This window comes from Oncorhynchus tshawytscha, linkage group LG25 (assembly GCF_018296145.1).
Source record: "Oncorhynchus tshawytscha isolate Ot180627B linkage group LG25, Otsh_v2.0, whole genome shotgun sequence".
Classification (NCBI taxonomy): Eukaryota; Metazoa; Chordata; class Actinopteri; order Salmoniformes; family Salmonidae; genus Oncorhynchus; species Oncorhynchus tshawytscha.
The window spans coordinates 9,004,171-9,028,978 of record NC_056453.1 but is presented as its reverse complement, the minus strand read 5'-3'; the positions used below and the strand labels follow the sequence as shown (position 1 = coordinate 9,028,978).

General features: G+C 43.4%; 1 protein-coding gene across 1 annotated transcript; it reads right to left on the bottom strand.

Annotated features, from left to right (window-relative positions):
* Positions 1 to 996: 996 nt before the first annotated feature.
* LOC112224126 (elongation of very long chain fatty acids protein 6) lies at positions 997 to 23,193 on the bottom strand. Its single transcript, XM_024387447.2, has 4 exons — positions 22,822 to 23,193; positions 19,777 to 19,908; positions 6,938 to 7,089; positions 997 to 4,855 (listed from the first exon to the last, which is right to left on the bottom strand). Exons 1-4 carry the CDS (start codon positions 22,911 to 22,913, stop codon positions 4,428 to 4,430), a joined length of 804 nt encoding a protein of 267 aa, XP_024243215.1. The 5' UTR covers positions 22,914 to 23,193; the 3' UTR covers positions 997 to 4,427.
* Between the last annotated feature and the right edge of the window lie 1,615 nt (positions 23,194 to 24,808).

The following is a 24,808-nucleotide window of genomic DNA, read 5'->3' as shown; positions in this document are numbered from 1 at the left end:
TCATATGCTCATCTTCTGAAAACATCTGAAACCCTACCTCTTCGAAGAGTATGCAACAGCACCACCTCCTCACCCCTTAATAACTCTGACCTCACTGATAGCTACTTTACTGAGGAAAAATAAACTTACTGTGACTGTGATATGTTGTTGTTCCACCTAGCTATTTTAAGATGAATGCAATTAATGTGTAAATTGCTCTGGATGAGAGCATCTGATAAATGACTAAAATGTAAAACTATTATTCATGTCCATGTTGCTCATTGCTCCAGTGTCTCATGTTGCCAGCAAAATTGTATCATGGCCTTTAATGTGCTGCTGAGCCTGAGCTGGCAGTGCTAATGTATTAATTCAATCTGATTAGGCCTACGGCCCTGTGTCAAACTGCTGCCCATAGCTCACACAGATATTTACGGTCATCTTGTCCTGTCCGATGGGACGTTAAGTTGGTGAGTGGGGGTGAGGTGTCACCTGATACAGCCCTCTGATGGAGCGGAGAATCCACAAGAGATGTTCTTTTACACATTTTTAGGATCCCAGTACCCTTCAATGATGAGCTGACACATTAGAGAATTAGAGGGTTTTGTTCAGTGATTTAATGAGAGAATATATATTAAAGGAGAGGATGTTTGACTGTAGCTTTTCATGTACAGTAGGAGAATAGATCTAAACGCTATGTGATATTTCTTAATATATGTATATTGGTATGTACATGTGCATCTAACGAGGCACAGATGTATTTCAGAGGGGTATACTACAAAGCAGTATCAGCTAACTTCAACAAATTAACTGTTGATTATCTGATTCAATAAGAAAGTCAAATATCTGTTTTTGGTTGTTGAGACAATTAGACCATGCCAAATTCGCGCTTATCTTCCAAAATATTTAGAAGTTATTTTAGAATATTTAGGCAAGTTAGCTTGGCTAACTCCTCGATCCTACTTTTTAGTATACCCCCTCAGATTTCAGCAAGAACGAAACAATGCAAAAGTATTTTAAAACAGATATGAATTTATTGTTTCAACATTTTAAATCCAAACATTTAAACATCAAAGCTCTTGACAGTTTTTTCCCTTTCTTATCAGTAACGTAGTAGATAGCGGACTCACAGGGATGCATAAGCATGTCTTCTTACACTCTACATCAGCAAAGATAATATACAAACACTAACTGTGTTCACATTTACCTAACAGAGTAGAAAACTGCAGAAGCATCATTTGGCACACAAATGAATGTATTATAAACTGAGTATATTCCCTGCGTATTATCGTTATGATATTTTACAACTAAAATGCAACCGTTGGTTTCAAGGTAGAGGGTGGACAACATGTATAATGTCACATCATGATCATAATATCATCATTATTGACACAACACCAGCCAAGTGAAATAAATATTTCTTGCAGATTCACTCTTCTGGTGTGGTCTTAAAAATGATTCACACTTCTTAACACTGCTAAGCTTATTGTACTATTCTATAACAATGGTAATACATTAATGTGCCTGCTGCAGCATCAGGTGTTACATTTGAGTAATATGAAGGATATTACATTAGGGCAGTGTAGCTACTTCATAAACACAACATTATAATAAGATTATAAGCACTACTTAAGACATTTGGCGACTACCAGCCATGTACAGGCTAGACTGTCTCACTTTGTGTTGGAAGCTAATAAACTTAAGAGTACGAGCTCCATGACACACTTGGCGTCACGGGGGGGTTATAAAACATGACTGAAAGGTTTAAAAAAAAATGTCTAGTAGTGCTTATGAAGGCAAATGTCACACACACAGCATCAAAATAGTCTGTATACTTTAAGCCATAACTACTCCCAGCTGATACATACATTACAGTAAATGTGCTCACACCAGTGTGACTTTGGAAGGATGGGTAGGAAGGAGATAGTACAGTGCAGCTCTATTACAAACATAAAGGAAGACACACATAAGCTGCCAAGGGTTAAAACTCACTAGAGGTTAGGTGTGCTTACAAGACACTACTTTCTGTACCTACTTGATTCTAGACAACAAAACTATGTCACTGCCTTGACCTAAGCCTCTACTTACACAATGTAACCAATCAACACTGGTGGTCGTATTTAAAATAGGAGGAAACAAAAAGGAATATGCGTCTTTGTGTAACAGTATCTGGGTCATTCCACCAATTGAGTACCTTTCTGGGTATTATAACATGTTTTATTTAACCTCATTTTAATATTATGTCAAAGAACAAATGTTTAACTTAATAAAAAACACTTTCCCATCTCAAAAAAAAATTACTATAGTAAATGCCTATTAAATGCCAAATATAGTAACATGGTTTGCGATAACATGGTTGACGATTTCATCTTAAATCAGCCATTAATCCCCTTGTGACAGGGGGAATGGAAGCTTGTTGTGTTAAACAGGTGAGGGAAATTAAATGCAAGCTTCCCCCAAAAATGTTTTATTGTTAAAACATTTCAAGCCTGTCTATCTATGGGTAACAGGGTTGACATGTTATGCTCGACCCACTACGTTTCCCACCACAAAACAACAGGAAATGGCCAAAAAGAGTAGAACCAGCTCACCTGCTTTTACACTATGATTTGACTATTAGATATTCCATGTTCCTTTTGAAAAAATTAGTTATAGTTTCACCCTTTTAAAATGAGAGTTCAGTTCACGTTACAGAGTTGACCTTAAACGTAACAGGGTTGACATAAATTTCATGTGATTAGATCAGGTATGGTCAACTTTGAATACATCATGAGGGGCCGCAGTGGCTCGCGGGTCTGTGTACCCACATCCCAGGGGGGGGGTCAATTGACCTGTAGGCCTACAACAGAGGGCTGCGGACCGGCAGTTGCCCATCCCTGGATTAGATTAATCACATGAAAAAAATCATCATCATCAGAAATTACTTTGTCAAAGCAACAAAATAACTAGGGCTTTACAGTAACCAGGTTTCCATCCAACATTTTTATGCGAGTAAAGTAAATGTCGGATAGAAAATGTCACGACAGGCCTGATGGAAACAGCTAATTTGTTACGCTAGGTGGGATGTTTTTGTCTGTAAAATGTATTATGGGAGAAATGGCGGTATTCACAAATATTGATATAATAACTGTCATATCGAAGTAAACTCGAATTCACACCATGATATGGTGTGTGGTTCTCCCACTATGACTCGGGAAAGCATTCAGTTTATTAGGCTACAAATTAAATAACCCACAGGGCACACCCTGGTTGAATCAATGTTGTTTCCATGTCATTTCAATGAAATTATGTTGAACCACCATGGATCAGATATTGAATTGAGGTCTGTGCCCAGTGGGAAGTTATGATGAACTTCACAGGGTGGTAAAAATGCACGGTGATGAGCTTGTTGCTCCTTTCCAATAAATATTGAGGGTCTTATTCTGGAGACATGATGATCGATCAGCTGCTGTTTGACAAATAAAAATAATCTCTGATTCTTTAATGAACACACAGAGATGTAATACTTAAAAAAAACAATATAGTGCATTGTTGTGACGTAAAGAAAAACATTTCAAATACAAAAGTGCACAACTCATACTGCACAATTTAAGACAGGCAGAAACGTACTGAGTCCCACTATTTCCTGGTACACTCCAAGGACCACCATAGACTTTAGATTTTAAGAAAATAAATACATTCTTAAGATATATTATTTACAATGGACACATTGTTCCAAGTGTCACTCCTTTCCATGCGCTTCTCTCCTCCCACCTATTCCCAGCCCATTACCTACAACTAAAACAGAAAAAAACTATCCTCATTAATCAGTGCATTGGTTCCTTTTGATCGTCACTTCGTTATACTATAGGGTTGTGAGGTCTAATACAGTGAGACAATTCTCAGCGCTGGTCTAAAAAGCACCAGATTTCACTACAAGTTAGAGCCTTTTGGCATGAATAATGTCCTGTAAGTGACTGTCGAATTCATTGAACGTGCAGACTGCAAACGCGGTTGTAAACTGCCCTTGGAGAAACCTCAGGACTCATATGGCTGTGTTTTTCACTAGATTCTGACTGAAGCAGCTGGTTAAAAAGATTGATTAACAATGCCACGAAATCAAAATGCAGTGAGTAGTACTTTTATTCAAACTGAGCTGCACTCTCTATCGCCTTTTTTAAATTTAATGGGATATTATATTAATGTGTCCTGATCATGCACTGGTTCCCCTGTCCACTCTCAACAACCGTTCCATTATCGTGTTATCCAGGGTTCTAGTGAGTTAGATGAGCCACAGCAATACAAAGTTGGGGTGGGAAGAAATTGGCTTGCCACAATTGACGTGGACCCAGCAACCAGCAAAAACCAGTTGTGACTCACACATTATGGCACAACGCAATATTCTTCTCAACTAGGCACACTCTTAAATATGACTTGCCCAGTATACAACTTGCCTCTGACGAATCCAGCCCCTACTTGGCCTTGGACTCCTTGTCAGCGGCAACCTTGAGGTAGGACTTGTAGAAAAAGGAGGCGAACAGGAGCAGGTAGCTGAGGTACATGAGTGAGCCCCAGGCGATGTTGGGCACGTAAGACGGGCAGCGCACTTCGTGCATCCAGTGGTAGACCAAGCCTAAGACAGCAAGCCCCATCACCATCTGCATGATCTGGGTGGCCGTGATGACCATGGCGCAGGGTCGGGGCACCCGGTAACCCGCCGCCCGGGCAGCATAGTAGGTGTACATGAAGGAGTGGACCAGGTAGTTCATGGTCATGAACCAGCCACCACCGGCCACCTGGTCCTTGTAGGAGTACCAGGAGTAGACCAGCACGGTAATGTGATGGTACCAGTGCAGGAAGATGAGGCGCTGCTTACGGAGCACGATAAACACCGTGTCGCCTGAAAAGGGAGGGAGGGGGAAATCACTTAGTTATACTCTGATGTTTGATCACTTTCACTCTCTCTCAAACAATAGTGAACACACATAGTAGAAGTATGAAGTTGTGAGGACTGGCTTTTTGGACCGCACTTGCAAAAAAATAATTGGAAAGATGGGATGTTGTGGTCCTCAAAAGTACAGTAAAGCACTAAACACAAACACACACACACACACACACACACACACACACACACACCATATTAGGAAGCATACTACAACATACTAACACACTCTTAAACTGAACATACTCTACAGTCAGGGACGGCGGAACAATTTTTTGACAGGGGGGGCAAACATTGTTTTTGTTTATATTTTTCGGCTTATAATTTCTGACATTTGGTAGGCCATTTGTTAGTGTACTTGTCTGTAATTAGATACATGCATCTTATCATCTGTCATGACATGTTGCCTTAGAAGACTAAATTAAGCCTTGCCCACAAGAATGTCACTAATCGATAGAATGAAGGCATCAATAATAATCGAGTTGACACCTGTAAAGTTAATTTTCACTTCTGCTCCTCTCGCCGGAGTGAGGACGTTTAGGGACCAGGGAGACAATAGCCCAACTCTAAAACAATGCCCTGCATGTTTATAATAAGATTTCTGGATTCAGATTTTGTGTGGTTGATAAACTGTCAGCTTTTATGTCTCTGACGAAGACGTTTACACATTCCTTAATCGCACATTCACATTCTCTCAAGATGCTGAAAGAAAGAAATGATATTATTGCAGAGACAAAATTACCATTTAATGTATCATTTTAATTCTGTAGGAGTTCATATTATATTAAGCTACATGTGAAGCCTACATATAGGCCTATAGTCAGTGCCCAGACTTCATTCCATTTAACCCAGTTGAGCTTCGAAGGTGCGCAGACCAGGGGATGGGGGCCGCTGCTGCCAAAACCCTACTTCTGCCGTCTCTGTGTACAGTACAAACTAAACTGGTCTAATACTGTATATTGTCCCATTCTAGAAGCATGCCCTTCCTGTCTCTTGATCAGGAGGAGACATACGTAAATTATTCCCTAATGGATTTTTTTTTGCCACCTCAGCATCTCTGTCCATTTATCAACGCTATTACTTCCCTGTCTGACTGACAGATGGGCAGAAGTGACTAGATTACTGCTCTGAGAGAGGGGACAGCATCAAAATGCAGACACACAGGTCTTAATGTAATAGGCCTCTGCTGATCAATAGAAGTGCACTAGAAACTTCAAATGCTTCCGGAATGACATAAATAGACAAATTGTTTCAAGGTTGTTTTTTGTCCTGCACCAGCCTCCTTCTCTTTGATTGGCCCTCTGACCTAATTTACCAATTACAACCCACTCCATCGCTCCCACTCATTGGCCAGGGCCAGAAATGACTTGTATACATCAGCTCAAGGTGAGCTGACTATCTTGCACTGCATGACAGAGAGGTACATGCATGTCTGTACTACATTACATACACCGAGTGTACAAAACACAAGGAACACCTTACTAATATTGAGTTGCACCCCATTTTGCCCTCAGAAAAGCCTCAATTCGTCAGGGCATGGACTCTACAAGGTGTCGAAAGTGTTTCACAGAGATGCTGGCCCATGTTGACTTACAATGCTTCCCACAGTTGTGTCAAGTTGGCTAGATGTCTTTTGGGTGGTGTAGCATTCTTGATACACACAAGAAACTGTTGAATGTGAAAAACCCTGCAGCGTTACAGTTCTTGACAAACACAAACCGCTGCGCCTGGCACCTACTAACACACCCTATTCAAAGGCACTTAAATATTTTGTCTTGCCCATTAACCCTCCGAAGGGCACACCCACAATCCATGTCTCAATTGTCTCAAGGCTTAAAAATCCTTCTGTAACCCGTCTCCTCTGATTCATCTACACTGATTGAAGTGGATTTAACAGATGACATCAATGAGAGCCTAGCGTTCACTTGAATTCACCTGGTCAGTCTATGTCATGGAATGAGGTGTTCCTAATGTTTTGCACACGCAGTGTATTTCTATCTGAAGCATTCAGAACTGGACCCTATTTGGGACATTACTTACCCAGCTCAGGGGCCTTGCTCAGGACAAATGCGTAGGCCCAGAACTTGCTGACAGGAGCGCTGTAGAAGCTGGTGTCACACACCGACTGCTTAAAGCCACTTTTGTTGAGGACATGGAACATGTAACATCCGGTCCTGACAGCTCCGATGATACTGTGGAATGAAACACATATAGATGAGATACTGCAATAATGTATAGTGTTATGTGAATCTGCTCTGTCTAACTATAGGGAATTCACAATTACACACAAGTCATTGGTATACAAAACATTTTTAACACAAGTATAATGCCCATGGTCGATCAGAGTGGACTGTAAGTAGGTTTGTACACGTCTGAATTCAACTCATATTTTTATATACCTGAACTATGAGCTTTGTAGTTGTCATAATGTAATGCGATATACATCTCTCAACTATATTATATACTGTCAGCTTTGCGGTGCCATGACGAAATGTGATATACCTCTCAACTATATTAACTGTCACTGTTGCAGTTGCCATAACGCTCTAAACCTGAAACAAAGTAAGAGATAAGATATATACCCACTGGGGTCACATCTCCAATTGGCTGTCCTTCCCCTGTCTCCAACCATTTTAGACCTCCATTAAGCTCAATAAAGACTTAGACACACATGGTCTTACTTTGTAAACAGGATGCGTATGCTTAGTAAACACTGTTTCGATTTGTAGCTTTCCTTCTCATCTGTAACACACTGTGGCTACTTACAGAGTGAGGTCATTTCAATTTGGACACACTATGAAAATATGTCAACTCTCAATTGTAAATCACAAGGCCTGTCTTGTACTATCATTAATGTGAAGACTTTTATATTATCAAATCAATCCTCTGTGTAATTATTATGTGATTTATCTAATCATGTAAACATTAACTAGGAAGTCGGAGCACCACGGGAAAATGTTGTTTAGAGTTACTATTTCCCAAATTTAACTCTTCAGATATTTTCATATTTGATCGATTACAGTCACTTATTAATGCATTATTACCTCATCAGTCATATTCTGAATGTCGCAAACTCTTGGATATCTGCACAAACCCTAGCATAAATGATTAATCAGCGATATACCAATTAGGTTAATTATTTATTTACAAACTAACTAAGTAATCACACAGAAGTACATAAACACACACAGGATAGATTATGCATTGGTTCCTAACATGATACAATGAAAAAAAATCCTGATTGGACTTAACCATAGTACCCTTAACCATAGTAACCATAGTACCCTCAACACCATAGACCCTCCAAACTCCAAACTCATTATCAAGCTGGAGGCCCTGTGCCTCAACCCCGCCATGTGCAACTGGATACTGGACTTTGACGAGCTGCCCCCAGGTGGTGAAGGTAGGAAACAACATCTCCACTCCGCTGACCCTCAACTTCACTGACCCTCAAGGGTTTGTGCTCAGCCCTCTCCTGTACTCCCTGTTCACCCACGACTGTGTGGCCATGCACACCTCCAACACAATCATCAAGCTTGCAGATGACACAACAATAGTGGGCTTGATCACCAACAACTACGAGAGGAGGTGAAGTCACTCGGAGTGTGGTGTCAGGAAAACAACCTCTCACTCAACAAAGCATAGGAGATGATCGTGGACTTCAGGAAACAGCAGAGGGAGCACCCCCCTATCCACATCAAAGGGACAGCAGTGGAGAAGGTGGAAAGTTTTAAGTTCCTGGGCGGACACATCACAGACAAACTGAAATGGTCCACCCACACAGACAGCATGTTGAAGAAGGCGCAACAGTGCCTCTTCAACCTCAGGAGGCTGAAGAAATTTGGCTTGTCCCCCAAAACCCTGGCAAACAATTACAGATGTCACGCCCTGACCTTAGAGATCCTTATTATTCTCTATGTTTGGTTAGGTCAGGGTGTGACTCGGGTGGGAAATTCTATGTTTTCTGTTTCTTTGTTTTTGGCCGAGTGTGGTTCCCAATCAGAGGCAGCTGTCGATTGTTGTCTCTGATTGGGAATCATACTTTGGCAGCCTGTTTTCCACCTGAGTTTGTGGGACCTTGTTTTCTGTTTAGTTACTGTTGCCTGACAGAACTGTGCGTTTTCATTTTCGATTTTGTTATTTTGTTTGAGTGTTTTTTAAAATAAAATCAGGAACACTTTCCACGCTTGGTCTACTCTTTCCACCACCAACGAGAGCCGTTACAACAGATGCACAATCGAGAGCATCCTGTCGGCTGTATCACAGACTGGTACGGCAACTGCACCGCCCTCAACCGCAAGGCTCTCCAGAAGGTGGTGCAGTCTGCACAATGCATCACCGGGGGCACACTACCTGCTCTCCATGACACCTACAGAACCCGATGTCACAGAAAGGCCAAAAAGATCATCAAGGACAACAACCACCCGAGCCACTGCCTGTTCACACCGAGAGATTGAAAAACAGCTTCTATCTCAAGGCCATCATACTGCTAAATAGCCATCACTAACTCAGAGGCTGCTGCCTACATTGAGACCCAATCACTGGACACTTTAATAAATGGATCACTAGTCACTTTAAACAATGCCACTTTAAATAATGGCACTTTAATCATGTTTATATATCTTACATTACTCATATCATATGTATATACTGTATTTTATACCATCTACTGCACCTTGCCTATGCCGCTTGGCCATCGCTCATCCATATACTTATATGTACATATTCTCATTCACCCCTTTAGATTTGTGTGTATTAGGTAGTTGTTGGGGAACTGTTAGATTACTTGTTAGATATTACTGCACTGTCGGAACTAGAAGCACAAGCATCTTGCTACACTCGCATTAACATCTGCTAACCAACCATGTGTATGTGACCAATAAAATGTGATTTTATATGACGGCTTGTTAAAACAAATGAAAAGGGAGGGACAGGTAAGAAAGAGTGGGAGAAAAGACAAAGGACTTCACTATCATACACACAGCTGATAACTAGGCTCATTGAAATGCTAATACTTTGCACATCAACAGCCGCTCATTCGAAAGGAATTGCAATTTATATATTTACACCTAATATAATTTGTTGTCTCTGTTGAAATCGCAGGTCCGTCTGCTGGAGAGTCAGTCGACAGAAAGTCTCTGGTTTGTCCACCGTCTTTCATAGTTGTAGCACTGTTATAATGGATACATCAGACAATGGTCGTTTGGATAGGGAAATGTTCTCCAGAATGGATCTTTCTGATTATCATTCAGTCGTTTGATAGGGAAGTGTTCTCGTCTTCGGTCGAGTTTAATAGACTATTTTACATACAGCCTCAGACTGTGAATGTGTCGTCTTGTAGTTTTCTTAACCAGCTCCATGCTCTCTGGTCTATATAGTAGTAGCCATTTCTTAACTAAATGTACATTTTGGCACAAGTGCTATTTAAGCACTCCCTATTTAAGCACTCAGGGAAAAAGGGGCGTTCTCTCCTTTTTTTGTAATTGTTACGGCTTTCTTCCGTCGAAGGAGAGTCGGACCAAAATGCAGCGTGGTTAAATCGAGACATCTTAAATAACGATGAAAATGAACAATACAAAAACAACAAACGGAATGCGAAAACCTATACAGCCTGTCTGGTGACAAATAACACAGAGACAGGAACAATCACCCACAAACACACAGTGAAACCCAGGCTACCTAAATATGGTTCCCAATCAGAGACAACGAGAATCACCTGACTCTGATTGAGAACCGCCTCAGGCAGCCATAGACTATGCTAGACACCCCTACTAGCCACAATCCCAAAACCTACGAAAAAACCCCCATACATAAACACAACACAAAATAAACACATGTCACACCCTGGCCTGACCAAATAATTATAGAAAACACAAAATACTAAGACCAGGGCGTGACAGAACCCCCCCCCCCCAAGGTGCGGACTCCCGGCCGCACACTAAAACCCATAGGGGAGGGTCCGGGTGGGCGTCTGTCCATGGTGGCGGCTCCGGTACGGGACGTGGACCCCACTCCAACCAAGTCTTAGTCCCCCTGTAACGCGTCCTTTGATTGGCGACCCTCGCCGCCGACCTTGGCCTAATAACCCTCACCAAGGACCCCACTGGACTGAGGGGCAGCTCGGGACTGAGGTGGAAGCTCGGGACTGAGGGGTAGCTCGGGACTGAGGGGAAGCTCGGGACTGAGGGGAAGCTCGGGACTGAGGGGAAGCTCAGCACTGAGGGGAAGCTCAGCACTGAGGGGAAGCTCAGCACTGAGAGGATGCCTAGTACCGAGAGGAAGCCCAGTACCGAGAGGAAGCCCAGTACTGAGAGGAAGCCCAGTACTGAGAGGAAGCTCAGGCAGGTAGTAGGCTCTGGCAGATCCTGGCTAGCTGGTGGTTCTGGCAGATCCTGGCTGACTGGCGGATCTGGAAGATCATGGCTGACTGGCGGATCCTGGCTAGCTGGTGGTTCTGGCAGATCCTGGCTGACTGGCGGATCCTGGCTGACTGGCGGATCTGGAAGATCCTGGCTGACTGGTGGATCCTGGCTGACTGGCGGATCTGGCTGCTCCATACAGACTGGCAGCTCTGGCTGCTCCATGCCGACTGGCAGCTCTGGCTGCTCCATGCAGACTGGCAGCTCTGGCTGCTCCATGCAGACTGGCAGCTCTGGCTGCTCCATGCAGACTGGCAACTCTATGCAGACTGGCAGCTCTGGCTGCTCCATGCAGACTGGCAGCTCTGGCTGCTCCATGCAGACTGGCAGCTCTGGCTGCTCCATGCAGACTGGCAGCTCTGGCTGCTCCATGCAGACTGGCAGCTCCATGCAGGCTGACAGCTCAGGCTGCTCCATGCAGACTGACAGCTCTGGCTGCTCCATGCAGACTGACAGCTCTGGCTGCTCCATGCAGACTGGCAGCTCTGGCTGCTCCATGCAGACTGGCAGCTCTGGCTGCTCCATGCAGACTGGCAGCTCCATGCAGGCTGACAGCTCAGGCTGCTCCATGCAGACTGACAGCTCTGGCTGCTCCATGCAGACTGACAGCTCTGGCTGCTCCATGCAGGCTGGCAGCTCTGGCTGCTCCATGCAGGCTGGCAGCTCTGGCTGCTCCATGCAGGCTGGCAGCTCTGGCTGCGCTGAACAGGCAGGAGACTCCAGCAGCGCTGTAGAGGAGGAAAGCTCTGGCTGCGCTGAACAGGCAGGAGACTCCGGCAGCGCAGGAGAGGAGGAAAGCTCTGGCTGCGCTGAACAGGCGAGGTGCACTGAAAGCCTGGTGCGTGGTGCTGGCACTGGGTAGAGGACATGCACAGGAAGCCTGGTGCGGGGAGCTGCTACCGGAGGACTGGTGTGTGAAGGTGGCACAGGATGGACCGGACCGTGAAGGTGTACTGGAGAGCCTGAGAGCAGGACTGGCACAGGACGTGCAAGGCTAGGTAGGTACACAGGAGGCCTAGTGCGTGAGGCTGGCACACTCTTCACCAGCCGACTAACACGCACCTCAGGCCGAGTATGGAGCGCTGACCCAGGTGCCATCAAATCCCAGACTCGCTCCGTCGGACGAATATCGTACCTAAAGCACCATACTAGCAACTCCCTCATTACTCTCTCCTCCAATTTCCCCATTAACTCCTTCACAGTCTCTGCTTCGCTCACCTCTAACACCGGCTCTGGTTCTGGTCTCCTCCTTGGCTCCTCACTATAAACAGGGAGAGTTGGCTCAGGTCTGACTCCTGACTCTGCCACTCTCTCACTGAGACCCCACCCCCAATAAATTTTTGGGGCTGACTCTCGGTCTTCCGTCCGCGCCGCCATGCTTGCTTCGCCAACTCCATTCTCCGATAACCTGCTTCGCACTGCTCCAGCGAATCCCAGGCGGGCTCTGGCACTTTCTCTGGGTCGACAGCCCACCTGTCTATTTCCTCCCAAGTAGTGTAGTCCCGATATTGTTGCTCCTGCTGCCGCTGTTGCTTCTCCTCATACCAGCGCCTCTCAGCTCTCGCCGCCTCCAGTTCTTCTTTGGGGCGGCGATATTCTCCAGGCTGATCCCAGGGTCCTTCTCCGAACAATTCATCCTCCCATGTCCATTTCTCTCTTTGTTGCTTCTGCTGTCGCTGCCTGTCACCACGCTGTTTGGTCCAGTTGAGGTGGGTGATTCTGTTACGGCTTTCTTCCGTCGAAGGAGAGTCGGACCAAAATGCAGCGTGGTTAAATCGAGACATCTTAAATAACGATGAAAACGAACAATACAAAAACAACAAACGGAATGCGAAAACCTATACAGCCTGTCTGGTGACAAATAACACAGAGACAGGAACAATCACCCACAAACACACAGTGAAACCCAGGCTACCTAAATATGGTTCCCAATCAGAGACAACGAGAATCACCTGACTCTGATTGAGAACCGCCTCAGGCAGCCATAGACTATGCTAGACACCCCTACTAGCCACAATCCCAAAACCTACGAAAAAAAACCCATACATAAACACAACACAAAATAAACACATGTCACACCCTGGCCTGACCAAATAATTATAGAAAACACAAAATACTAAGACCAGTGCGTGACAGTAATGTCTGTGCTCACGTGGGCGTGGCCACCGACTTGGTTATGTTAGAAGGCTAACATCACATCTTCTCACAAATAGTTTCATATTTAATCATATCAGTTCCCCAACATTTGGGTGTGACCCTGATCACTGTGAAATACACATTCAGAGATAAAGTTATGTTGTTATACTGTCCGTTATGGGATCCCAAAACACAACTGATCTGACATAATTGTTCTTTAAGTGCCCACAGACCACTCCAACTGTTTGAACGAAGATAAATATTGTTTCATTCCCCCACCTGTTGATGTTTTGGTGGGAGGACTCTCTTTGTTCCACAGAGGTTTCGTTCCCTTAATATTGCAAGACAAGGAAGAGAGAGTTTCTGTAAGGCATTTACGACTGTCATAAAATGGACAGCTTCACCCCTCTCCCCCTCTGTAAGGGAGAGAGGTTGCTGTAGAGCAGACCCACTGTAATCTGATCCTTCGGATCCTTATAGGAGTCAAGGAACCTGAAATGTAAAAATTATCCAGTGATATTCCAGGAAGCCATCCCCAAACCCATGTAACTAAACAAGTCAAACAGCAGTGGGAATAACACAAGAAGAGAGCATTGAGACACAGTTGTCATTTTCAGGGAAATAATGAAGCTGCTCTGAAAACTGCACAGTCATGGGCAATTAACATTACGTTATCAAATGTTAACTAACTATCTATGTTATCTATGGTAACCAATAACACCATTATCAACATTAACCATCTGTAAAAACATTATAGTTACTACCTACCTTCTCCACATTATCAATAGTAACTAGCCATCTATATGTTATATATGGTACCACCTAACACCAACCTCATCATTGGTAACTAACTTTCTATTACAAAGGATTAGTAGTCTATTCTTAAAAAACCTATATGGTAAAATGTTGCAGTGATTGTGCAGTAATGAACATATGGATTATAAGAGTGTTTCATATGCCAAGGACACGCTATCCTGTCCAGCTAGCACCAAGGGGATTGAGTGGGCAGGTTATGCCCACAGCTCCGGGATTAGGATTAAGGTTGGCACAGCAGGGGGCATGGGCACAGACGATGATGATGTACCTCTGTGGCACATCAAAACAGCTCTCCCTATTGTGAGCTGTAAAATGAGGTTCTGTGTACTCCTTGACTCCTCCTTAATAATAAGGATAACAGATTGGATTTCTATAGCCCTTTTCCACAGTTATATAGTACATTGTATAGTGAATCCTGGATTGCATATGGTTGTTGTGTATATATCTGAGTTCCCAGAAGGTTTGGGGTCAATTCCATTTCAGTTCCAGTCAATTCTGAAAGTTTACCAAATTCCAATTCAACATTAACATGGCATTTTTATTTGATTTTTTATTTCACCTTCATTTAACCAGGTAGGCTAGTTGAGAACAAGTTCTCATTTACAACTGCGACCTGGCCAAGATTAAAGCAAAGCAGTGCGACACACACAACAACACAGAGTTACACAAAACAAAACATACAGTCAATAATACAGTTGAAGAAAATATATATACAGTGTGTGCAAATGAGGTAAAATAAGGGAGGTAAGGCAATAAATAGGCCATGGTGGCGAAGTAATTACATTATACCAATTAGACACTGGAGTGATTGATGTGCAGAAGATGATGTGCAAGTAGAGATACTGGGGTGCAAAGGAGCAAGATAAATAAATAAATACAGTATGGGGATGAGGTAGTTGGATGGGATATTTACAGATGGGCTATGTACAGGTCCAGTAATCTGTGAGCTGCTCTGACAGCCGGTGCTTAAAGCTAGTGAGGGAGAAATTAGTCTCCAGCTTCAGTGATTTTTGCAGTTTGTTCCAGTCATTGGCAGCAGAGAACTGAAAGGAAAAGTGGCCAAAGGAGGAATTGGCTGTGGGGGTGACTAGTGAGATATACCTGCTGGAGCGTGTGCTACGGGTGGGGGCTGCTATGGTGACCAGTGAGCTGAGATAAGGCGGGGCTTTACCTAGCAAAGACTTGTAGATAACCTGGAGCCAGTGGGTTTGGCTACGAGTATGAAGCGAGGGCCAGCCAACGAATGCGTACAGGTCGCAGTGGTGCTTTTGTGATAGACTGCATCCAATTTGTTGAGTGTTGGAGGCCATTTTGGAAATGACATCGCCGAAGTCGAGGATCGGTAGGAGGGTCAGTTTTACGAGGGAATGTTTGGCAGCATGAGTGAAGGATGCTTTGTTGCGAAATAGGAAGCCGATTCTAGATTTAATTTTGGATTGGAGATGTTTAATATGAGTCTGGAAGGAGAGTTTACAGTCTAACCAGACACCTAGGTATTTGTTGTCCACATATTCTAAGTCAGAACCGTCCAGAGTAGTGATGCTGGATGGGCGGGCAGCGACCGGTTGAAAAGCATGCATTTAGTTTTAATTGCATTTAAGAGCAGGTGGAGGCCACGGAAGGAGAGTTGTATGGCATTGAAGCTTGTCTGGAGGTTTGTTAACACAGTGTCCAAAGAAGGGCCAGAAGTATACAGAATGGTCTCGTCTGTGTAGAGGTGGATCAGAAAATCACCAGCAGCAAGAGCGATATCATTGATGTATAAAGAGAAGAGAGTCGGCCCGAGAATTTAACCCTGTGGCACCCCCATAGAGACTGCAGAGGTCCGGACAACAGGCCCTCCGATTTGACACACTGAACTCTATCAGAGAAGTAGTTGGTGAGCCAGGAGAGGCAGTCATTTGAGAAACCAAGTCTGCCGATAAGAATGTGGTGATTGACAGAGTTGAACGCCTTGGCCAGGTCGATGAATATACGGCTGCACAGTAATGTCTCTTATCGATGGCGGTTATAATATTGTTTAAGACCTTGAGCTTGGCTGAGGTGCACCCATGACCAGCTCTGAAACCAGATTGCATAGCGGAGAAGGTACGGTGGGATTCAAAATGGTCGGTAATCTGTTTGTTAACTTGGCTTTTGAAGACCTTAGAAAGGCAGGGTAGGACAGAAATAGATCTGTAGCAGTTTGGGCCCTTTGAAGAGGGGGATGATCGCGGCAGCTTTACAATCTTTGGGAATCACAGACGATACGAAAGAGAGGTTGAACAGGCTATAAATAGGGGTTGCAACAATTTCAGCAGATAATTTTCGAAAGAGAGGGTCCAGATTGTCTAGCCTGGCTGATTTGTAGGGTCCAGATTTTGCAGCTCTTTCAGAACATCAGTTATCTGGATTTGGGTGAAGGAGAAATGGTGGAAGCTTGGGTGAGTTGCTGTGGTGGGTGCCTAGCAGTTGACCGGGATAGGGTTAGCCAGTTGGAAAGCTTGGCCAGCCATAGAAAAATGCTTATTGAAATTCTGAATTATAGTGGATTTATCAGTGGTGACAGTGTTTCCTAGCTTCAGTGCAGTGGGCAGCTGGGAGGAGGTGCTCCTATTCTCCATGGACTTTACAGTGTCCCAGAACCTTTTTGAGTTTGTGCTACAAGATTCAAATTTCTGTTTGAAAAAGCTAGCCTTTGCTTTCCTAACTGCCTGTGTATATTGGTTCCTAACTTCCCTGAAAAGTTGCATATCACAGGGGCTATCCGATGCTAATGCAGTACACCACAGGATGTTTTTGTGCTGGTCAAGGGCAGACAGGTCTGGGGTGAACCAAGGGCTATATCTGTTCCTGGTTCTAAATGTTTTGAATGGAGCATGCTTATTTAAGATGGTGAGGAAGGCAGTTTTAAAGAATAACCAGGCATCCTCTACTGACGGAATGAGGTCAATATCATTCCACGATACCTCGGCCAGGTCGATTAGAAAGGCCTGCTCGCTGAAGTGTTTTAGGGAGCGTTTAACAGTGATGAGGAGTGGTCGTTTAACAGCAGACCCAATACGGATGCAGGCAATGAGGCAGTGATCGCTGAGATCTTGGTTGAAAACAGCAGAGGTGTATTTGGAGGGCGAGTTGGTTAGGATGATATCTATGAGGGTGCCTGTGTTTACGGATTTGGGGTTGTACCTGGTAGGTTCATTGATAATTGGTGTGAGATTCAGGGCATCAAGCTTAGATTGTAGCATGTCCCAGTTTAGGTCACCAAGCAGAACAAGCTCTGACGATAGATGGGGGGCAATCAATTCACATATGGTGTCCAGGGCACAGCTGGCGGCAGAGGGTGGTCTATAGCAAGTGGCAATGGTGAGAGACTTGTTTCTGGAAAGGTGGAAAAAAGTAGAAGCTCGAATTGTTTGGGTACAGACCTGGATAGTAAGACAGAACTCTGCAGGCTAACACCGCCCCCTTTGGCAGTTCTATCTTGGCAGAAGATGTTATAGTTAAGGGATGGAACTTTTAGGGTTTTTGGTGGTCTTCATAAGCCAGGATTCAGACACTGCTAAGACATCCGGGTTGGCAGAGTGTGCTAAAGTAGTGAATAAAACAAACTTAGGGAGGAGGCTTCTAATGTTAACATGCATGAAACCAAGGCTTTTACGGTTACAGAAGTCAACAAATGAGAGCACCTGGGGAATAGGGGTGGAGCAAGGCACTGCAGGTCCTGGATTAACCTCTACATCACCAGAGGAACAGAGGAGAAGTCGGATAAGGGTACGGCTAAAGACTATAAGAACTGGTCGTCTAGTACGTTCGGAACAGAGAGTAAAAGGAGCAGGTTTCTGGGCGCAATAGAATAGATTCAAGGCATAATGTACAGACAAAGGTATGGTAGGATGTGAGTACATTGGAGGTAATCCTAGGCATTGAGTAATGATGAGAGAGATATTGTCTCTGGAGACGTTTAAACCAAGTTATGTCACCGCATATGGGGGAGGTGGAACTAAATGGTTGGTTAAGGCATATTGAAAAGGGCTAGAGGCTCTACAGTGAAATAAGACAATAATCACTAACCAGTACGGTAATGGACAAGGCATATTGATATTAGGGAGAGGCATGCGTAGCCGAGTGATCATTGGGGTCCAACATTGAAGATCATTTTTACATTTTAGTGTACTTCCTGAATAGACTGGATATGAAATGGATTTGACCCTAACCCTGGTTCACAGCCAATACAGTGCATTCAGAAAGTATTCAGACCGCTTCACCTTTTCCACCATTTGGTACATTACAGCCTTATTCTAAAAGGGATTTTTAAAAATGGGTCCTCAATCTACACACAATACCCCATAATGACAAAGCAAAAACCGGCTTGTAGAAATATTTGCAAATAAAAAACTTAAATACCTTATTTACTTAAGTATTCAGACCCTTTGCTATGAGACTCGAAATTGAGCTCAGGTGCATCCAGTTTCTATTGATCATCCTTGAGATGTTTATTCAACTTGATTGGAGTCCACCTGTGGTAAATTCAATTTATTGTACATGATCTGGAAAGGCACACACCTGTCTATATATGGTCCCACAGTTGACCTTGCATGTCAGAGCAAAAACCATGCAATGAGGTCGAAGGAACTGCCCGTAGAGCTCAGAGACAAGATTGTGTCGAGGAACAGATCTGGGGAAGGGTACCAAAAAATGGCTGCAGCATTGAAGGTACCCAAGAACAACAATGGCCTCAATCATTCTTAAATGGAAGAAGTTTGGAACCCCCAAGACTCTTCCTAGAGCTGGCCGCCCGGCCAAACTGGGCAATCGGGGGAGAAGGGCCTTGGTCTGTGAGGTGACCAAGAACTTGATGGTCACTCTGACAGAGCTCCAGAGTTCCTCTGTGTAGATGGGAGAACCTTCCAGAAGGACAACCATCTCTGCAGCACTCCACCAATTAAGCCTTTATGGTAGATTGACCAGAGAGAACCACTCCTCAGTAAAAGGCACATGACAGCCCACTTGGAATTTGCCAAAAGGCACCTAAAGGACTCTCAGACCATGAGAAACAAGATTCTCTGGTCTGATGAAACCAACACTTTGTAGCCTGAGGATTGAGGGAAGATGAACGGAGTAAAGTACAGAGAGATCCTTGATGAAAACCTGCTCCAAAGTGCCCATGGATGTCGTTGAAGAAGAGGAGTTTAAAGGAGAAGTTTTTAGATTTCGAAATCCCTGTTTTTACGTACTCCATGTGTGTGTTTAGAAGAGGAAAATGTCGCCCCTAAATCAGGATTGTCCATTTAAACACTGTTAATTCTGAGAGAGAACTAGCTCTATATACAAAACTCTTTGTGGCCAACATTTCCCCCGCTGAGGTTAGCAAGGATGAGGGAGGATAACGAGGCTAACCACCAACAGTGTTCAGTTAGAGCTTCACTCACACTGATTGGTTGAGTAATTGATTATAGTTTGATGGTGTTTAGGAATACACATAAAGCTATTATTACTGCAACAAAGTGGTCCGTGTGTGTCACTCACCTGAAGATAGCCAAACTGAGTGACCAGAGGACAAGTGGTCGGCGCAGGTTCAGCTTGGGCCTCTCTCTCATGAAGTGTTGGACCCCGAAGATGATTGCAGCATACAGTCCACAGAACATAAAGGACTTGCTCCTATGAGGAAAAAATAAACACAAAAACAAATTATCAAACCTGTTTTTAAGTGATTAGTGTACTTACCTGTGCCCTAGATGAGCGCACGGTGGAAATGCAAAAAAGCTTTAAGGTCCTATTCCAGACGCATTTTCACCTAATTTAACGCCTCATGACATGGCACAACTGGGGGCTTACCTCCTGTGTTCGCTATTGCTCCTCTATTTCCCTCAAGCAAGATGGGAGGCCGATGACATCAGCGGCACCACAGACCAACTCCTTAAATGCCATACTCCTTGAAGTTTGCAGTGGTCTAGAAAACACTATTTTGCTTTTTTTACCCTTTAGTGTGTGTACTTTATTGTATTTATATTTAGGATATTGCTTTTCAACAGGAAAAATTAATTGTTAAAAAAAATCACTGGAGGCTGTCTTAAATCTATTTTAGACTACAACCATGCATTTATGTGATGAATGATCATTCTGAATGGATGAACCAGTCATAAGCTGACTTTTAGGATTGACACTGCAGTTCACATTTCTAGTTCCTTTTTACTTGGTGGCAGTCCTCTGAATGTACACACAGCAAGCCAACGAGCTAAGCTAAACTCGATCATCTACATTTCCACAGACTGATACCGTACTGGCATTATACAGATGATGTTAAGGCTTTTAACAGTGGAGGCTGCTGAGGGGAGGACGGCTCATAATAATGGCTGAAACGGAGTACAATGGATGGAATGGAGTGAAAGGAATGGTATCAAACACATGAAAACCATGTTTTTGGTACCCTTCTATTTATTCCATTCCAGCCATTATTATGAGCCGTTCCCCCCTCTACCCCCTCTATTTTCCAAACCCCATCCCTATTCGTAATCATGGAACCAATGATTAACCAAGCTTAGATGTTGACATACTAACCAGAACTTCTACTACTGCATGCAGCCCGTGGGTAATCAGGCAATTAGATTGAGTATACGTCGCTCCCGTCAAAAATCAACTGCGATGCTGTGTGAAAACAGCTAGAAGCGGGATGCAATGACAATACTAGATATATCACTGATTGGACATTTGTTTTAACCAAAAGGTCAGTTGAGGCACTCAGGCGAATAAGGCTGAATACTAGAAAGCAATGATGTGTGTACTTCAGAGGAGGTTTATTTTGATGACGGACCAGATGACTAATCCAGATTGACAGAATACATATTAAACAGATAAGATGTTGTTGCTTGACCCAGTTTGGTAGGACTATATACAGGGCACAATACAGTAGGGCTTTAGTGGTCATTCTCAGTCCCAAACTTTCACTAAACTGATGAAGGATTCCATAGGGAAGCATTAAGAGCAATACCATCACTGTGTCTATAGATAGTCAAAAGCTATTTAAAACTATTATACATCTAAGTTGATTTATTTATGCATTTTGTCTCAGGGAAGTGAACCCGGGTCACTGTTGTGAAAGGCAAACAACCTATGTATCGCGCCATTAGGGTTAACACAATTGGTGGGAATTGTAACTTGGCTCATATAGTGAGGATCGCTAAAGTATTCCAGTGAACCCCTCCCTTTGTGTAAACTGAAGTGGCTCAATGTAGTGCACTCCCTATTTCTGACTGTGAAACAATGCTGAGTAGACTGCCTTATCATAACTACCTAGCCACTGGAAACAGGGAATGTGTTATGGGCATTACAGAGCAGGAGAAAGAGAATGGAGAGAAGCAGCAGTCATTGTATCCTTTGGAGGTGGAGGTCAAATACAATGTGTTGGCCTTATTTTGCTCCTTGAAAGAGAGAAAATGAGGGCTTGAGACCCGAGAGATGGGTGGAGGGTTCTGTGGGAGCAAATGTTCTCAGAAAGCAGACATTTCTGCCTTTTCAACTAGCTAGCTTGTTTGGCTAATCAGCAGAATGCATGCTGAAGCAGGTCTAGACCATTAATCACAGCGTGGCAGGCCTGGATGTCACATGCAAGCAAAGCATTGGTGTTTCGTGTGCCTCTCTAGATGTGCTTTTAGACTATTCCGACTATCCTCCACTTCGATGCTTTGCTGTAGCCTACGCAAATGAGCTCGATCTGAGGAATGCATGGACAGGGTGAAACAGGGGGAATTTATTTGGCCAACACTGCACATTTCCAGGATTTTTTCAATCCACATTGACAGCTTTCTTGCCTCTGAGACTGTCTCTTAAGTCAGAAAATGCCAACAAGAACCCAAGCAAGTCTGTGCAGAAATGTGGTCTGTCTTGGTCTTCAGACAATTGATTGTACACAAAGAGAAGCATTTGAGACCATTTTGGTTTGTGTGCTGGGTAGCATATACTCATTTGATGAGGAGAGCCGTTGAGTTGATATTAAAAGTTATTAAATGTAAGCCTATTGATATCCTATATTGTACATACGCCTATGTATTTAATACAGTAATCATCACATTAGATATTTAGTAATCGTTCATTGCATGTGACTGCACGTGCATGTAACACAAACTGAAGTGAACAGCAGATAGGCTGTACATCGAGTTTGACTTCATATTGTAGTAACAATGTAACAAGCAACATAGCGGATGGCATCTGTATCGTGCGATGGATCAAAGGTCATTAACGTTAATAAAAGATGAAAGCTGAAGTTAAGTTGGTAGCATAGTCAAAACTAACATTGTGTCTGCTTCTTCGATACAAATGTTTTTAAAAAACGCGACATATGTTCGGAATCATTGAAGAATCTGGTCAATATACAGATTTTACCGCAATGAGCCATTGTTTACACAATGCAATGGCTCGTTGCGGGACGAAGCACAACATGTAGCCTACATGAGATTGTGTGTGGATGAGAGCTCAATCCATCCAAAATTGGCGGTGGGAATTCACCGGCTTTAGACTACGTAGGCTAGGCTACTCTTTTATCCAGGGATGAATTTGTAACGTTAGCCTACTCACCAGTTTTCTTGCATCCATTCGAGAGCGCCCTTTTCATCAAATTTTCTCTCAAAATCGTATTCTGCAAGCGGGATGTGTTCTGTCTCGTTCATTTTCGTAATTTCAGTTTCCTCCAGTAAAAATCCTGGTCTATGTTTTCACCCTGTCTGTTGGGTTGAATTATCTAGGTTTGGGAGCAAATGAAAGGATGCAGTTGAGAGTAGAGATGCACTTCCCGGCTGTCACTCACGCACAGTAGCCGAGCGCAATCACTTCCCCTCTTGCCTGGCTACCCCAAACTCCTTGCTCCGGCCTAACCTCCTAAAGTATCAAGCGTAAAAAGAAATGCCTGAAACTAGATCCCCTGCATACTGGTCTTGAAGATAATAAAAAAACTGTCGGGGGAGGTGCTCTTCTGCACTGTTCAACCAATCAATAAATGTGGAGGAGGAGTTAAGATGGAGTTCCGCGTCACAGGCTCTATTTCCATTACCCTTGAAAACAGGAACATCCGGTTGTTGGGGACTGGGCGAGGCTAGGGTTACCACAGCCACAAAGTAAGCATTTATTGTAATAGGTTTATTGTAAAAATTCATGAAAACTAAAATGAATTTATTGGTCTTAATTCAAGATTATGGTTAGGTATGAAGCGTTTAGGGTTAGGCATGTAGTTAAGATTAGGGTTAGGATTTGGTTTAAAAAATCTATTGTAGAAATTAGGTAGCGTGCCTCTGGTTGTCATTGGCTAGCTCCGGCCAAAAGCTGTGCCAAGCCCATGGACATTGGCCACTGACTGAAACGAACTGCAAAAATCACTGAAGCTAGAGATTCCCATCTCACTCACTAGCTTTAAGAGCCAGCTGTCAGAGCAGCTCACAGATCACTGCACCTCTTCATAGCCCATCTGTATACAGCCCATCTATCTACCTCATCCCCATACTGTATTTATTTATTTTGCACCACAGTATCTCTACTTGCACATCCATCTTTTGCACATCTACCATTCCAGTGTTTAATTGCCATATTGTAATTACTTCGCCACCATGGCCTATTTATTGCCTTAACTCCCAATTTTGACCTAACTTGCACTCCCTGTATATAGACTTTGTTTTCTTTTTTCTACTGTATTATTGACTGTATGTTTTGTTCATTCCATGTGTAACTCTGTGTTGTTGTGTGTCGAACTGCTATGCTTTATCTTGGCCAGGTCGCAGTTGCAAATGAGAACTTGTTCTCAACTAGCTTACCTGGTTAAGTAAAGGTGAAATAAATAAAATTAAAATTAAAAATAGTATCTTCACCACAATGAGTCTGGATGTGATCCTTCTGAGACCATTTCTAGAATTGAAATTTATTCTAGACCGTCTGATTTGTCCCAGAAACTGATGGGTTGGGCCCAGTGGAGGGTATACACAGGTATAAATAAGGCTGTATACCCAGTTATTTTTCAGTGGGCATTGCATATACTCACTTCTTGATCCCCACAATGTGTATCAAAGTAGTGTAGTGGACATATACATCATATCAATTAATAAGGCTATACAAATCACATCTTAATTGTCACATACACATGGTTAGCAGATGTTAATGCGAATGTAGCGAAATGCATGTGCTTCTAGTACCGACCATGCAGTAATATCTAACAAGTAATCTAATCGGACGGCATAGACCTAATGCAGTAGATGGTATAGAGTACAGTATGTACATATGAGATGAGTAATGTAGGGTATGTAAACATTATATAAAGTGGGATTGTTTAAAGTGGCTAGTGATACATTTATTACATTCTATTTTCCATTATTAAAGTGGCTGGAGTTGAGTTAGTATGTTGGCAGCAGCCACTCAATGTTAGTGATGGCTGTTTAACAGTCTGATGGCTCTGAGATAGAAGCTGTTTTTCAGTCTCTCGATCCCAGCTTTGATGCACCAGTACTGACCTCACCTTCTGGATGATAGCTGGGTGTTAGGGCAGTGGCTCGGGTGGTTGTTGTCCTTGATGATCTTTTTG